General features: G+C 42.5%; 1 protein-coding gene across 1 annotated transcript in view; it reads left to right on the forward strand.

Moving 5' to 3' along the window:
- LOC141128824 (uncharacterized) overlaps positions 1-15,092 on the forward strand; it is a 30,216-nt gene extending 15,124 nt beyond the window's left edge. Inside the window, exons 2-3 of the mRNA XM_073616369.1 lie at positions 9,974-14,956; positions 15,054-15,092. Coding sequence (XP_073472470.1) covers positions 9,974-14,956; positions 15,054-15,092 — 5,022 coding nt within the window. The remainder of the gene's footprint in view (positions 1-9,973; positions 14,957-15,053) is intronic.
- The last annotated feature ends 1,837 nt before the right edge of the window (positions 15,093-16,929 follow it).

Below are 16,929 nucleotides of genomic sequence, written 5' to 3' on the forward strand. Positions count from 1 at the left end.
GCAGCCTTATATAGTGTGGGGCGTGGGCTAATGCCGCGTACACACGACCGGACTTTATGGTATACTTGGTCCTGCGGACCGGAGTCCGTCGGACAATTCGATCGTGTGTGGTCTCCAGCGGACTTTTTTCCCCAAAAGTTCGACGGACCAAGAAATGAAACATGTTTCAAATCTTTTCGATGGGAACTCAAGTCCGGTCGAAAAGTCAGCTCGTCTGTATGCTGGACCGACGGACAAAAACTGACACTAGAGCAGCTATTGGCTACTGGCTATGAACTTCCTCGTTTTAGTCTGGTCGTACGTCATCACGTACGAATCCGTCGGACTTTGGTTGATCGTGTGTAGGCAAGTCCGTTCATTCGGAAAGTCTGCCGTAAAGTCCACTCGTGTATACGCGGCATTAGTCCCCCTGAGCCATGATTGCCCAAAGGCACCCTGCCTTTGGCCAATTATGGCTTTCTTAGCAGAGGGCGCTGGGATTAGCCAAAGCATGCAGGTCAGGTGCATGCTTTGGCCAATCAACATACAGCAATGCACTGTATGTTGAAGCATCTTTTGATTTTATTACAGCGCTCAGTCTTTATGGGGATGAGTCTATCAGCATGGCATGTCTTGACTTGGCAATATTTGCCACTCTTCTTTGCAAAAACACTCCAAATCTGTCAGATTGTGAGGGCATCTCCTGTGCACAGCCCTCAGATCACCACACAGATTTTCAATGGGATTCAGGTCTGGGCTCTGGCTGAGCCATTCAAAAACTTGAATCTTCTTCTGGTGAAGCCATTCCTTTGTTGATTTGGATGTAAGCTTTGGGTCATTGTCATGCTGAAAGATGAAGTTCTTCTTCATGTTCAGCTTTCTAGCAGAAGCCTGAAGGTTTTGTGCCAATATTGACTGGTATTTGGAACTGTTCATAATTCCCTCTACCTTAACTAAGGCCCCTGTTCCAGCTGAAGAATAACAACCCCAAAGCATGATGCAGCCACCACCATGCTTCACGGTGGGTATAGTGTTCTTTGGTGTTGTGCAGTGTTGTTTTTGGACCAAACATATCTTTTGGAATTATGGCCAAAAAATTCAACCTTGGTTTCATCAGACCTTAACACATTTTCCCACATGCTTTTGTGAGAATTCAGATATGTTTTTGCAAAATTTATCCGGGCTTTGTTGTTTTTCTGCGTAAGAAAAAGCTTCTGCCTTGCCATTTCACCCCAAAGCCCAGACATATGAAGAATACGGGAGATTGTTGTCACCACACAGCCAGTACTTGCCAGATGTTCCTGCAGCTCCTTTAATGTTGCTGTATGTATCTTGGCAGCCTCCCTGACCAGTTTTTGTCTTTTCATCAATTTTGGAGGGACGTCCAGTTCTTGGTAATGTCACTGTTGTGCCATTTTTTCTCCACTTGATGATGACTGTCTTCACTGTGTTCCATGATATATCTATATATTTTAACACAGGTGTGTAAACTTTTTATATCCACTGTAAAACACAGAAAAAAAAATTATTTATGTACTCGCTTCACTATTACTCATTCTGTTAAACATTCAAATAACAGTCCCCTGGTGCTTACATAACACACCTATATGTGTGGTGTAATGATATGATGCTGCTGAGATATTACATAATAATATTACTGTGCATCCTCCTGACTAAGTCTGGGTATATGGATGACTTAGAGCACATGTGTCAAACACAAGGCCCGCTGATCGAATGCGGCCCGCCAGGCTATTTCATATGGCCCTTGCTTGCAGTTGCAGCACTCCCTCATTTCCGACACCACCTTGTCTCAGCAGAGAGGATATAACTCCTCCTACAGATCCTGGTGCTCTCTGTGCAGCCACAGCAACCCCTCATCTCTGCCTCCCCTGGTCCTCCTCCAAGCCCTGCACTTTCTGCTTCCCAACTTCACCCTCAGCTTCTTCCCAGCAGCAGCACATGGTAAGGGGGTGCACTGTGATGAACGGGGGGGGGGGGGGACTCTTGACTTCTGACCAGCGGTGTGCACCCTTCCTTTTCAGACTTGCATCATCTGCTAGAGGAGTGTGAGTGGGCTCCGCTCCCATCTGCACCTGCCCTTTACAGTCTTAAGTCTTAAGTTCTTACTAACACCAGTAATAATCGAATACAAAAGCAATTATTTAATATGATAAAGAATAGATTAAAACAAGGGTCCCTAAGCTTTTAAACAAAGGGCCAGTTCATTATCTGTTAGACTATTCAGGGGTCAAAAAGAGTAAAAAAAGTCCTGGCTTCAGTAGGAGTAATACATTTCTAGGCATCAGAGGTTATTAGGAGTAATAAATACCCCAACATCAGTGGAAGTAATTAATTCCCCAGCAGCATCAATGGGATTAATAAATACCCTGATGTCAGGGCCCATCAGGGCCGTCTTTAATTCAGGGCAAATGGGGCATATTCCCAGGGCCCTGTCATTGTGGGGGGCCCAGCGCTGTCTGCCCCTTGAGCCCCGGCGTTGCCTGCCGGAGTTCGGCCACCTCCGGTGCTGGTCGCATGCTGGCTGCTCGCCTACTGTCACTTGGAAATACAGAAGTGCTGCTTCTGTATTTCCAAGTGACAGCGCTCCTCCCCCAGTGGCCACTCTGATCCCTCGGGTATACACCGATCTCATTGAGAGCAGAGGAGAAATGCGGCGGGGAATCTGCACAGGAGATTCTGCTTCTGAAACGTGCAGGCTGCACAGACCTCACATCAGACAACATGCTCCGCTGGAATCGGGAATGGGCTGGGAGGAGAGCCTTGTACTAGGAGGGAGGGGGTGTTAGGAGAGCTCTGTACTGAAATGGGGGAGAGAATGGGAGATGAGGGGGTGGAAGGAAAGCCTTGTACTTGGGGGGGAGGTAATGGAACTCTGTACTGGAATCGGGGGGGGGCGCGGGGGAAGAGCCTTGCAATCTGCCCCTGGTGCACCCCTTCACTCTGCACCTGGTGCTCCCCTGCACTCTGCACCTGGCACACCCCTAAACCCTGCATATAGTGCATCCCTCAGCACTGCATATAGTGCACCCCTCGACACTGCACTCTGCATGTAGTGCACCCCTCAACCCTGCACTCTGCACATAGCACACCACTCAAACCTGCACTCTGTACCTAGCGTACCCCTGAACCCTGCACTCTGTACCTAGCGTACCCCTGAACCCTGCACTCTGTACATAGCACAACCCTGCACTCTGTATGTAGCGCAACTTTCAACTATGCCCTCTTTATGTAGTGCGCCCCTCAACCCTGCACTCTGTACATACGCCACCCTTCAATGTTAGTGCAGGTAATGATGTACAGTAACCTCTAGCAACCAAAATCAGTGAGCAATAATGATTTGCAGTAATCTCTAGAAACCAATCAATGAGCAGTAATGATGTGCTGTAACCTCTAGCAACTAATCAGTAAGCGGTAATAATGTGCTGTAACCTCTAGCAACCAATCGCAATCGCTGCCTGATCTGCTGCAGTAAACCCATTAATTATGAGTCTATCTGCTAATTACTGTATGTCTCAAAGCGGGGGGTCCAAGAAAATGTTTGCCCAGGATCCAATCAACATTAAAGACGACCCTGGGGCCCATTCACACCATATGCATTGGGCTTTGTTTGGAAGCCTTGCCCAAAGCAGCTCTAAAGCATAAATATAAATGCAATGTCTTTTTTTGGCATTTCAATAAAGTTGAAAAATAGAAAAAATTTAAACACTGTGATGCATCATTGCAGTGCATTGTCACTGCTCCCTTCACATTGCATACCAGTGGCTGCAGTATAACATAGCCATGGGTTTGAATCGGCCCTAAGTAGGAGTAAAAAAAATGTCCTGTATAAATACTTCCATTAGTGTTCAGTGGGGGTAATTCTTCTGCATGAGTGGTCAGTAGGAGTAAAAAAATTCCCAGGCATTAGTTCCAGCTGACACCACCAATAGAGGAAGGCAGTTCCACACCCTTGCTGTTCTAACACTAAAGAACCCTCTACGCAGTTTAAGGTTAAACCACTTCTCATCCAACTTCATTGAGTGGCCACGTGTCTCCTTGAGCGACCCGATACTGAACAGTTTTCTCCCTATGCTAGAATCCCAATTATTTATTGCTGTTATCCTTACAGAGGATCAGAGAAAGCTGTTTGTTAATACAGTATTAACAAACAGCTTTCTCTGATCCTCTGTAACGGGGATCATGAGTTTCTGCTAAGCGGCCAGTCTGATTTCACGGTGGTGGAGCAGGCACGCTTTTTTCTTCTCACAGCAAGAATTTATGTTTTTTGGAACTTTTTTAAGATACTTTCCTATCACTTGGGTGATTTATTTTTTATACATGGACTTTTTATTATCACTTTGAACATTTTATTTTTAGATTGATTATTCATTTGACATGTGTTTTGTATATTATGTATACACTAAAGGGGAACTCTTCACTTAGTTCTAAATATTTGGTTTGGTGATGATGTGTATGATCACCAATCTGTTTTAGCGCGATTCAACCCCCCTTTTTTTCTTATTTAATTTCACTGTATTTGTGTTACATTGATGAATCGCGGCTATAATTGTTATTGTTTATGTATTTCACTATAGCGCAATTATTCCCCTCATTTTTCTTACCCAGTACAGAGGAACACTGATCGGTCTCCTCCCCTTGCGAGTCCCCTCCCCCTACAGTTAGAATCACTCCCTAGGAAACATAATTAACCCCTCAATCACCCCCTAGTGTTAACTCCTTCCCTGCCAGTCACATTTACACAGTAATCAGTGCAATTTTATAGCACTGATCGCTGTATAAATGTGAATGATCCCAAAAATGTGTCAAAAGTGTCTGATATGTCCGTCGCAATGTCACAGTCACGAAAAAAATTGCAGATCGCCGCCATTACTAGTAAAAAAAAAAAAAAAAAATGCCATAAATCTATCCCGTATTTTGTAGACGCTATAACTTTTGCGCAAACCAATCAATATACACTTATTGCATTTTTTTTCACTAAAAATATGTAGAAGAATACATATCGGCCTAAACTGAGGAATTTTTTTTTTTTTTTTTAAATGGGATATTTATTATACCAAAAAGTAAAAAATATTGTTTTTTTTCAAAATTGTCGCTTTTCTTTTGTTTATAGCGCAAAAAATAAAAACCGCAGAGGTGATCAAATACCACCAAAAGAAAGCTCTATTTGTGGGAAAAAAAGGACATCAATTTTGTTTGGGTACAACGTCGCACGACCGCGCAATTGTCAGTTAAAGTGCGACAGCACTGAAAACTAAAAATTGGTCTGGGCAGGAAGGGGGTGAAAATGCCCTGTATTGAAGTGGTTAAGCATTAAAAAAAATCACTGCTCCCGAAAAAACGCCCGTTTTTAAAAATTTTTTTACAGTGATACATGTCCTCTGGGGCAAGACCCGGGTACCCAAACACTTTTTATGACAATAACTTGAATATAAGCCTTAAAAATTACCACTTTTGATTTTTCATGTTCGTGTCCCATAGACTTTAATGCCCCGTACACACGGTCGGACATTGATCGGACATTCCGACAACAAAATCCATGGATTTTTTCTGACGGATGTTGGCTCAAACTTGTCTTGCATACACACGGTCGCACAAAGTTGTCGGAAAATCCGATCGTTCCGAACTCAGGGACGTAAAACACATACGTCTGGACTATAAACGGGGCAGTAGCCAATAGCTTTCATCTCTTTATTTATTCTGAGCATGCGTGGCACTTTGTGCATCAGATTTGTGTACACACGATCAGAATTTCCGACAGCGGATTTTGTTGTCGGAAAGTTTTATAGCCTGCTCTCAAACTTTGTGTGTCGGAAATTCCGATGGAAAATGTGTGATGGAGCCCACACACGGTCGGAATTTCCGACAACAAGGTCCTATCACACATTTTCCATCGGAAAATCCTATTGTGTGTACGGGGCATAACTGTGTTCTGCCGAATTTTTTGCCTGTTCGCATGCATGTTCTGGTGTGAACCAAACAGGAGGGTGTTCGGCTCATCCCTACCGAAGAGGTTACCAAACTTTTCTCAGATGAACGCCTAACCAATTGTCCCCTGGATACTGTTCCCTCACAACTACTATGGTCACCCTCTTATTCTATCCTATGCTCCCTCACTCACATCTTTAATCTCCCCCCTCTACTGGCACCTTCTCCTTCCCTCTAATGCAAGCACAGATCACTCCCATACTTAAAAAGTCCTCACTGGACAATTTAAGACCCATTTCATTGCTCTCATTCACCTTCAAAAGGCTTAGTCTACAACCGCCTTAGCTCCTACCTCAATGAAAACAACCTTATTGATCCCTTACAGTCTGGCTTTCGCTTGCAGCACTGGACAGAACCTGCCCTACTAAAACTCACTAACGATTTACTAACTGCTAAAACCAATGGCCACTACTCCATACTCCTACTACTAGACCTCTCTGCAGCCTTTGATACTGTTGACCTTCCACCCCTTCTCAAGGTGGAGTGGTGTCTGCCACCCCTGTCTGCCAATCCCTCCATTGGCTTCCAATTGCCCAGTGAATTAAAGGGTTACTAAACCCTTGTGTTTTTTTTTTTTTTAAATAACAAACATGTCATACTTACTTCCACTGTGCATTTCGTTTTGCACAGAGTGGCCCTGATCCTCCTCTTCTGGGGTCCCTCAACGGCACTAGTAGCTCCTCCCTGCATCGAGTGACCCATCAGAGAAGCACTCTACTATGGGACACCTGCGCGGGCGTTCTCCTGATTCCTGCTTCTGCGTCTATTGACACAGAAAGCAGGACTCGGCCCCGGCGCCCGGGTCATTGGATTTGATTTACAGCAGCGGGAGCCAATGGCTGCACTGCTATCAATCTATCAAATCAAGACACCAGCTAGACCGGGTTCAGGTAAGTAAAAGGGGGGCATTGGGGGGGGGGGGCTGCAGCACTACAGAAGGTTTTCCACTTTAATGCATAGAATGCATTAAGGCGAAAAACCACAAGGGTTTACAACCCCTTTGAATTAAAAATACTAACAATGACATATAAAGCCATTCATAACTCTGCCCCGAGCTACATCACCAATCTTGTCTCCAAATATCACCCAAAGCGTCCTCTCTGCTCCTCTCAATATCTCCTGCTCTCTAGCTGCCTTGTCTCCTCCCACCATGCTTGCCTCCAGGACTTCTCCAGAGCCTCTCCCATTCTCTGGAACTTTCTACCTCTATACCTCAATATGTCCAGCTATCTCCTACTCCGGCTGCCATTAAATCCTTGAAAACTCATCTATTCAGGGAAGCCTATCACGCCTCCAAATAACTAAACTTGTATCACCTCTACTAGCTCCACCCTATTAGATTGTAAGGTCTTACGAGCAGGCCCCTCTTAACCACTTATGTCAGGTTAAGCACCATTCTCAGTTCTTAAGACATTGAATCGTCGGAACTGCTAGACAGATGATCGGTGTCAGAGTCACAAGCCAAGGTCAATGTAGGAGAAGAGTTTCATAGTCGGGGGTCACAAGCCAAGGTTGATTCCAAGTAGCAATAGAGGTAGTTCAAGGCAGCAAGGGGATAATGTGTGGAGCACAGTAATCTGGCAAACAGGATGCGTGGAGGCATGGCTTATATTACAAATTTCATAGGAGAAGGTTCAAGACAAACAAGGTTCAAGACAGGACCACCCAAGGAATTGTTCAGGGAACTAACCAAGATTCCAGGTGGCTCATCAAAAAGGGACATTGCCTGACACAGTAAAGGTACTGGGTTCAAATCCAGTCCCTGACACAAACTGTTTGCACTATATAAATCAGGTATAGTAATAGTAAATCTCCCCTATTGCTCTCCATGAAATAGTAAAGTGCAGGGATGGCCTTAGGGGCGAAGAAATGGTGGCCAGGAATCTGCAGCTGTGATACAGCACAGGCTGCACAATCCACCTGTTTAGTCAAGCTGACATTTAGGTGCTGGGGGTATATATTTTTGCACTCTAGCAGCTGGGGCAACAAAACTTGTCTGCTAAGTGCTAAAGCTGGTGAGGTGGGGTTGGCAGAATCGGAGCAAGGTTGCAGCCTACACTCTCCCCTACTTTGTGTGGTCCCATGCAGGCACTTTTCCGTACTGAAGGAGCCATTGGGTAGACTTCTGACACCTCTTGATACACTGTCATCTCTCTTGCTGGAGGCTGCTGAGAGGAAATTGTATATACTGGGGGTGGAAAGGGAGGAGCCGGAATGAGCAGGTTTGCATCCCCTTCCCTGACGAAGAACATTCTGGTGCTTTTCCTACTGAGCTGCATGGTGAGAGGTTTTAAGCTAGTTGTTGGGGGGGGGGAGTGGAGTGATAGCCAGCAATGAGCAAGGTTCAGTGGGTAATATTGGGGGCATTAGTGGTAGGGTGGTTAGAATACCTAAACACAAGGTAAATAAGTTGGCAAATCCCAATTACAGCCTCATAACAACTAACAAGGAAATATTTTGTGACAGGACAAAATTACGAGGCTTGTACACCAATGCTAGAAGTCTAGCTAATAAAATGGGAGAATTGGAGTTGCTAATTTACAAGGGGGATTTGGATTTTGTGGGAATTTCAGAGACTTGGTTTCAGAGCTCACATGATTGGCTGGCAACCATTCAGGGGTATTCCCTATATGGTAGGGACAGGGAGGGTAGGAAAGGGGGAGGGGTATGCCTGTACGTCAAGAATTATTTGCAAGTGAACATGAGGGAGGACATTACTTATGGAGCAAGGGAGGAGGTGGATGAAAAGGAAGGAAACTAATGGGAAAGTAATAGTGGGTGTATGCTACAGGCCCCCTAATCTGAGGGATGAGGAGGAACCTGACCTCCTATCACAGTTAGGAATTGCGGCAAGGCAGGGAAATGTTATTATAATGGGGGATTTCACTTATCCAGATATTGACTGGGCAAAAGGAACTGCTCATTCATCTAGGGCTCGCCTTTTCCTAAATGTCTTGCAGGATAATTTCATGGGTCAGTTGGTGAATGCGCCAACAAGAAATAATGCATTACTAGACCTACTGGTTACAAACAATACAGACCTGATCACAGATGTGGAAATAGAGGGACAACTTAGGAAACTGCGATTGCAGGTTAATTACTTTCAGTATAAACCACAGGAAAAGGAAACACAAGGGAAATACAAGTACACTGAATTTTAAAAGAGCCAACTTTCCTAAACTACGCTCTATGCTGCACGATATTAAATGGGATAAAATCCTAGGAACAAGGAACACTGAGAAAAATGGGAGTGCTTTAAGAACATACTAAAATAAAGGTATTATACAATGCATTCCAATGGGCAATAAATATAAAACAGTTAAAGGGTAACTTCACTTTTGTGGGGGAAGAAATTAGCAAATAAAGAAAAAATTATATAGCGTGTACAATTGCGACAAGTCATATTGTAATTGGATATTATTAAAAATTGCAAAAAATTGCCTTTTCTTTTCAATCTGCAGCCACTGTAATTTTCTGTAAAATGCAATATGACTACTCGGAGTTGTTCTGTACACAGAATGTGTACTGACCAGTCCCCAGAAACATCATTTTCCTGCTTATGTGATTGGCCCACTAATTTTCCCAGAAGTCTACACTAAGATACAAGTCAGATTTCAGGCATTCCCTGCAACAAAAATGTAATTTTTGGTGAGATACTTCCAATAGGAATTGAGGTTTAGGAGATATTCATTTTACCTACAGGTAAGCTTTATTATAGGCCTTATTATATGCTTACCTGTAGGTAAAAATCACAAAGCGAGCTTTACTACCACTTTAAATAATGGAGTTTTCCATAATTGCCATGTATGGGGACCGTGCAGTTACTTCCTAGAAAGCTGGCTGGGACCCCTTTTTTTATTGTTACTAACACTGAATTATATAACTTGTTACATTCTAATTTAAAAACTATCCATTTATTAATATGGTTCATACAGAAAATATCTTGAAGTCTTGATTAAAACTGTTATTTTTTTTTTTTTTAACAAAGGTTAAAGATGTAGAAGAGACATTAAGCAAACTCTTGACCATGCATGGAATTCTAGAAGATGGAATAATCCAAAACAAAAGTTTAGCTGAGAGGATCATTGCACTGCAATATAAAATGATACAAGTCTATGCTCTAAAAAAGAATTTAACTTTTCACGCCTTCCATAATTTGGATCACGTGTTTTGTTATGAGAATCTGTCTCTAACAGAACATGGTAGACTACTGAAAGCCCTGATAGAGGTCACCATGACTGATTCTACAATGGAAGACACTCTTATCTCATCTGGAGCAACACTTATGGAAGAGAAGACGGTATTTCTGCTCCAGGTGATGGAAAAGCTCTATCAAGACAGTAAGACCACAGCTGGGAACATTGTCCTGAACATGATCCAAGAGTTTTCAGATGTATGTAAGAAACAACTGTCTCTGATCCTGTTCAATGGAATTTGGAATCCAGTTCAGGCATTAACATTTTACTTACAAGCTTGCAAACCTGGAACTTCTCAGGAGAACATAGAAACAATTCTCCATCAAGTAAAAACCTTCCAGCTTGGACTGGATATGTCGGTTGATGCTCTGCAAAACAACGACCCCTTAAAATATCTGAACACAGAAATTAATAAGGAAACTGATAAAGATGTGAAGACACTCATACAAGAAATGAGACAGCTCAGCCATCCAGAAAACGTCTTAAATTTTCTTGAAAATGTCTTAGAAAAACTGATGCCTGAACTTCCCCATGACGCACAGAAGGATCTTGATTTTAAGATGAAAGAAGAAGCAATGCAAATGATAAAGGATTTTGACCTGACCAATCCCAGTGTAGAAGTTATGGTGCAAATTTTGATTAGGTTATCAGTAGCAGTTAAAGACACTACACGTGTTATTTCTGAAGACCATATAACGATTGTGGGGGGATATTTTCCTCGAGCCACTCAGTTTGCTTCCGTCATCAGTCTGCTCCTTTCAAATTCCCAGGAAGTTAAAGGTTGTCTGTTGGAAATTGGTACCGGAGAAGGAAAATCCTGTATTGTGGCATTGTTTGCCATGATACAGGCAATAAGAGGAAAAACAGTAGATATTATCACCAGTTCTCCAGTCTTGGCTCGTCGAGATGCAGAAGAATGGAGTAAACTTTATGAAAAATTTGATATAACCTGCAGTGTTATTCCTCCAGTCCATGTAGATGTATCCACTGATCCCAAAGACCCAACTGCAGCCATTTGTCAGGCCTATAATTCACACATTGTATATGGAACGGTTGAAGACTTTGCTGCTGACATTCTGAGACAGGAATTTGAAAGACAAAAGACCCGAAATGAACGCAAGTTTGATGTTGCCATCATAGATGAGGTGGATTATATGACCTTGGACAATGGAGTGCAAATTACTTTTCTTTCTCATGATGCTACGGGGATGAGACACTTGGACCAGCTACTGACCGCAATTTGGGCAAAACTTCATAAGTGTCAAAGAATCATGGCGGAATCAGGTGAGGTGTACTGGACTTCAGGAATACAATATTTTCACAAGCTTGCAACAGATGCTGTTTTTGGACAGGAAACAACTGAGCATTTCAGTTCTATTCATATTCTAGAATTTGGGGTGCAGCTCGGTCTCCTCAGTGAAGAAGAACTACAAGAGATTAAAGTTCAGACTTCTTCTGAAATAAGTGACCTACAACAGACAGAGCTAGAAAAACTGATAGTAAAATTTGGACCACAGCAAGAGAAAGACCTGCTGAAAGTCTTTGGCAAAGTTTTGGAAGATTCCATCCAGTTTAGGTTTTATGAACTAAAGGATGACAAAGCTTCTTTTATTGAAAACAGCTGTGATTCTGGAGAGCCAATCAGTGTCCTCCTCCTCCCACAAGGACAAGCATGTGTGCTGATGGCAATAAAACAGCTGGTGAATATCACAGTTGAAGAATTATCTCTGAAAATTAAATACTCTGATGACTACAGACCAGAAGATATCACTGATAAAGAAAATGAAGGTGTCATTCTAATTCCTAAACACCTGAAAGAGTACACCAAGAATAGACTTCCAGTCTTTGTGGAGAATGCCCTTCAGGCAATCATGATGGAAAAGGGTAGAGAATATACTATAGACAGCAGAGACAAATCAAATTTACCCGAGTATCACAGCATCATTCCAATTGACTTTAAATCCACAGGCGTGTTGGAGAAAAACAAGCGCTGGGGAGATGGTCTGCAGCAATTTCTGGAACTAAAACACCGACTAGCCCTATCTCAAATATCTTGTGTCACCAACTTTATGTCCAACTTCCATTTCTTTCAAAGATACCTCTCTGGTTCTGGAATATATGGGGTGTCAGGCACATTAGGGGATGAAGTTGATTTTACCTTTCTGAAGAAGCATTACAAAACATACTGCTATCCTATGCCCACTCATCGTTACACTAAAAGGTTGGAGCTACCAGTTCTGCAAGTGTTTGGAGGTCGGGAGGCCTGGATTAGGGAAATCTGTATGTTGGTGGAGAAACAAACAAGTCCAAGATGTGGGACCGAAGGTCAATGTGTCTTAGTGGTTTGTGAGGATGTAAAAACTGCGGAGAAAGTTCAATGCCAGTTGATCAATCTTAGAGCAATATCCAACCCAGGGAAAATCACTATGTATACCAGAAGTGACAAACACAATGTAGAAGCAAAAGAATTCCAGCCAGGTGATGTCATTTTGGCGACAAACCTTGGTGGTCGAGGAACAGATATCAAAGTTACAGAAGAAGTGAACAAAAGTGGAGGTCTAAGTGTCATTCTTACTCATTTCCCCAGCAACAGACGAGTAGAAAAACAAATATTTGGACGTACATCACGTAAAGGAAATCCAGGAATGGTGCAGATGGTGTTAAATCAGAATGATCTTGCTTCTTCGTATCAGGGGCAAACTGTGGAGGAAATGAGGAAACTGAGGGAAAATTATGAAAAAGGACGTATTGCAGACATGGAAAATGATGAGCTTTTAGAAGTCAACATACGTCATGAGCTCTTTACTTTGTTTTGTCAATGCCTGAAGAAGTTTGACAGTCATTATTCAGAGGAGGAGAAACAGGAATCTAACATTAGTCAACAAAGCATGGAAGAAACCTCAAAAATGGATTATCATCCGACCCTAAACTCCTTAAAAGAGACCTGGGCTTTATGGCTCACCACTCATGAAGATGACATCAATGACCACAAGGACTTAGGGCCATTACAAGATGATCTTAGCTTAATGCTGGAGGCCAAGTCTGAGAACCTTCTGCAAGGAAGAAGTGAAAATTTTTATGACTATGCTAAGGCCGCTATGGATCGGACATGCTTACACATCAATGACAAGAAAAATGATCATGGTGCCTTATCTTGTTGGGATAAAATGGAAAAAGCTGACAATATGTACCGGGCAATCTCACTTTACAATCGTGTCTTCATCACTATTAACATGGCCAAAGATGACTATAAACAAAATGCTATTACCTTACTGAGAGAAGCCAAAGCAGCTCTGGACATTTATGCCTCTGAAATTGGCAATATTAATGTCTTTGGAGACTTGACACAATGTTCAAGATTTGAACAACACAATGATGAATCAAATTTTGACTTGCAGAAACAAACAAAGATGCAATTGCTGGATTCCTGGAAAAAATATATTGAAAATTCAGAAAAAATGTTGGAGGATTTGGACAGAGAAGGAAAAGATGCAGTAACTGAGATGACCAGTGTGTCCACACTCTCTACAACCGAGAACAGAAGTAAAGTAGAGACAGATGAGATGTACCTTCTCTACGATTATGGACTTTCATTTGTCTATGAGGTTAAAAAAAAGCCAAAGTTCTGCTTTAGTGCCCTCCTTTGTTTTTTTCTTGGAGCATTACAAATTATAGCTGGGATATTGATTTGTGGATTAACATGTGGAGCAGCAAGTCAGTTTGGATTAGGTCTTATCTCTGAAGGTGTTAGTGACATGGTCTCCGGCATAGAAGGTATGATCAAGGGTACTTTTGATTGGGTACAATGGGCAGTATCAAAAGCCATAAGTATTGGAATGTCCCTCTTGACAGCAGGGTGCAAACTTATTTTTAAAGGTGCTAAAGCAATGGTCAGCATCACCAAAGATCTTCTCAATGGGACACGGACTTTCAGCTCACTAGCTAAAGATGCAATTCAATCAGGAAAGATATTTTTTTCATCAGCCACTTCTGGTCTGAAATCAATAACATCTTCAGCAACAAGAGATACAATCACTAAGTCCTTCAAGGGACTTGTCACTAACTCAGCTGCAAAGAAAGCCATGCTTGAGGGCGCAAAACATGTTGGCAAGGAACTGATCAAACAGGGAGTATCAAAAGCAATTGACGCAGGTTTTAAAGAAGCACTTAAAAAAATTTTGAAGGAATGCATTTCAAAGAAAATACACACCACTGTGATGAACAACAAAGATCTGGAGGAGGGTCTCATCAACTTTATTGTAACACAAGCTGTTCCAGAGACTGCAAAGGACCAATCTATAGATTACGTAATTCCCCCAAAAAACAAAGAATTAATTAAAGATTCAATAAAAAAGCTGGTTCAGTCAGCTGCGGAAGACATCTTCAGTCATCATGAGACCTACAATGAGGTTCGATCACACTTAGATACCGTTACTAACTTTATTATACAAATACTAAATACTCATGTTTCCTTGTCAATCCTGGAAAAAGTTACGCAGTATACATGCATTACAAAAGTGGGACTAGAAATTGCAGATCTTGTACAAACTGTTCCTATTGGGCCAATAATCAATAAGAAATTAATACCTTATATTGTCTCTGAGATGTCTGAAGGCTCCTCTAGTGTGAAAGATGCACGTAGCGAGTTCAAAGAGGTTCTCAAATTGAAAGAAGAAATGCAGGATATAGTATCAGAAGATGTAGCCAGAACTTTTATTGATCTACTGGTTGACCAAGTTTTATCTCTCATTCAAACTATATGGGAAATCCCTTATGTAAAAAAAAAGGTGACAGAAATAAAAGACAAAGCAGTGGAATTGTTTCAAAAGACACCACAGACATACTTTCATATCACCCAAAAAATGAATTTAGAACAAAATGACAGAAATGGAGAGAAAGACACCAAAATAAAGCCAGAGGAAGCCGAGTCACATATAACCAAAATACTGATGGACGAGGACCAAAACCTTGACCTGGAACTCAATGTCCTAACCAAGGGTGACCTAATTGAGGGTCGAGGAGTAAAAATTATATCTAAAAAGGATGATGGAACAACAGTGTCCACAGAATATTACCCTGGAAAGAACTCATCATCTCAGACCATTGTGCTTCAGATGAGGTGAGGAACATGTTTTTCACTTTTAGTTTATTAAATTGAACCCTTGCCAAGAATATGATGAAGAAGACCTAACGACTGCTAAGCAAGCACTAAGGGGTGCCAGCACATACCCAAGTTCAATAAGTCTGTTAAACTGAAACCATTTACCAAATCACTACTGTGATTGGTTCCCCTTTCCCTAGGATCCATACACAGACCCAGGAAAAGGAATCCATTTTTATTATAATTGCCCTTTAGGAACAGGGGAGGGCTGCAAACCTTTGGCCCAGGGAGGAAGACTCAACCAACTGGCCTTTCCATGGTAGGGGTACATTTCTGTGGGCTAAAGAAACTGTACTATGCACATGTACCATGGTGCTGCAGTGCTGGGTGAACATGTGGAAAGTGGGGTGTTCCTATGCTTTATTAGTACACACATTTTCAGGTTTTTCAGCATCATCCTATATTGCATTTCTCAACATTTGGTCACATGACATGTCAGAGCGGGAAAGGAAGTCGGTGTTGGAAGACTTCCCTCTGCCAAATGTTGTGAACTTAAATCTGAACAGGAATTCTATGAATGGGAGAACTACACCTACCAGCAGCCCTTGTGGCTGATGACTCTCAATGAACTACCAGGGTGCTGATGAACGGTTTAGGTGGTTCAGTGATTCTTCCTGTTATTCAGGGCCATTAGGCTGTGGGTGTAGCAGTGAAAAGACTTTGGATGCAGAAGCAAGCACGCTGAGGTGCAGCAGAGACTTTGGACGTGGCAGTCGAAGGGCTGCAGGTGCAGCAAAGGTTTGGTTTGCAGATGCTGGGCTGTACTTACAGTGGCTGGGCTGTGGATGCAGGATGGGATGCAAACCGGGTACAGGCTAGAATGCAGGCATGTAAAAAGAAGGAACTGTCATGTGACACATTGTGTGACACATCACCTGACAAGGCTGCAACACTGCAGGTAAAATCCAGGATGCCCACAGCTGGTGAACTAAGGAGGTGTCATCGCTGGAGGGCTGAAGGTAATGGCGGTGCTCTTATGGTGTCTTATGGGGTCCCACCCTTCAAGGGCATATGTTTGGGGGAAGAGGTGATGAGATGATGGAATTTTCATACAAGGTGAGCAAACACAGGTGATGCTACAGTTCAGGAACATTTTTCCCAGCCATAGCCTTTCCAATCCAACGGATGATACAACTTTCCTTTAGAGAACTTGGAATCTAAGATTTGCTAGATTTGATATTCTGTGGAGAATGCCACTGAAGGAGAAACATCTGGGGTAGGACAAGAAAATACGTTGAGAACCAGTGGTTTCAGAAGAGAGGAAAGGAATTGGGTATGTGGAGATGAGGTCGTAGACTGAACTTGAAGGACACAAAATTCATTTCAATATTTCGAACGGACCGATATATTGTGGAGCAAAGTTAGTAGAGGTCATATTGGGGTGAAGGTTTTTTTGTGGAGAGCCAGGCATTATCTCCAGGATGAAGGTTAGGTGCAGAGAGAGTCAACAAATCCTTTGTACAGTATATGGAAGCAGCAGTGAGAAGCCACTTTTGTACCGGCAACCACATTCATTTGAAGGAGGTTTGTAAGTTGACTAGAGCCGGCACATTATGAGTCAGTAGGATAACAAACAGGACCCAGAGG

Source organism: Aquarana catesbeiana, linkage group LG01 (genome assembly GCF_042186555.1).
Source record: "Aquarana catesbeiana isolate 2022-GZ linkage group LG01, ASM4218655v1, whole genome shotgun sequence".
Lineage (NCBI taxonomy): Eukaryota > Metazoa > Chordata > Amphibia > Anura > Ranidae > Aquarana > Aquarana catesbeiana.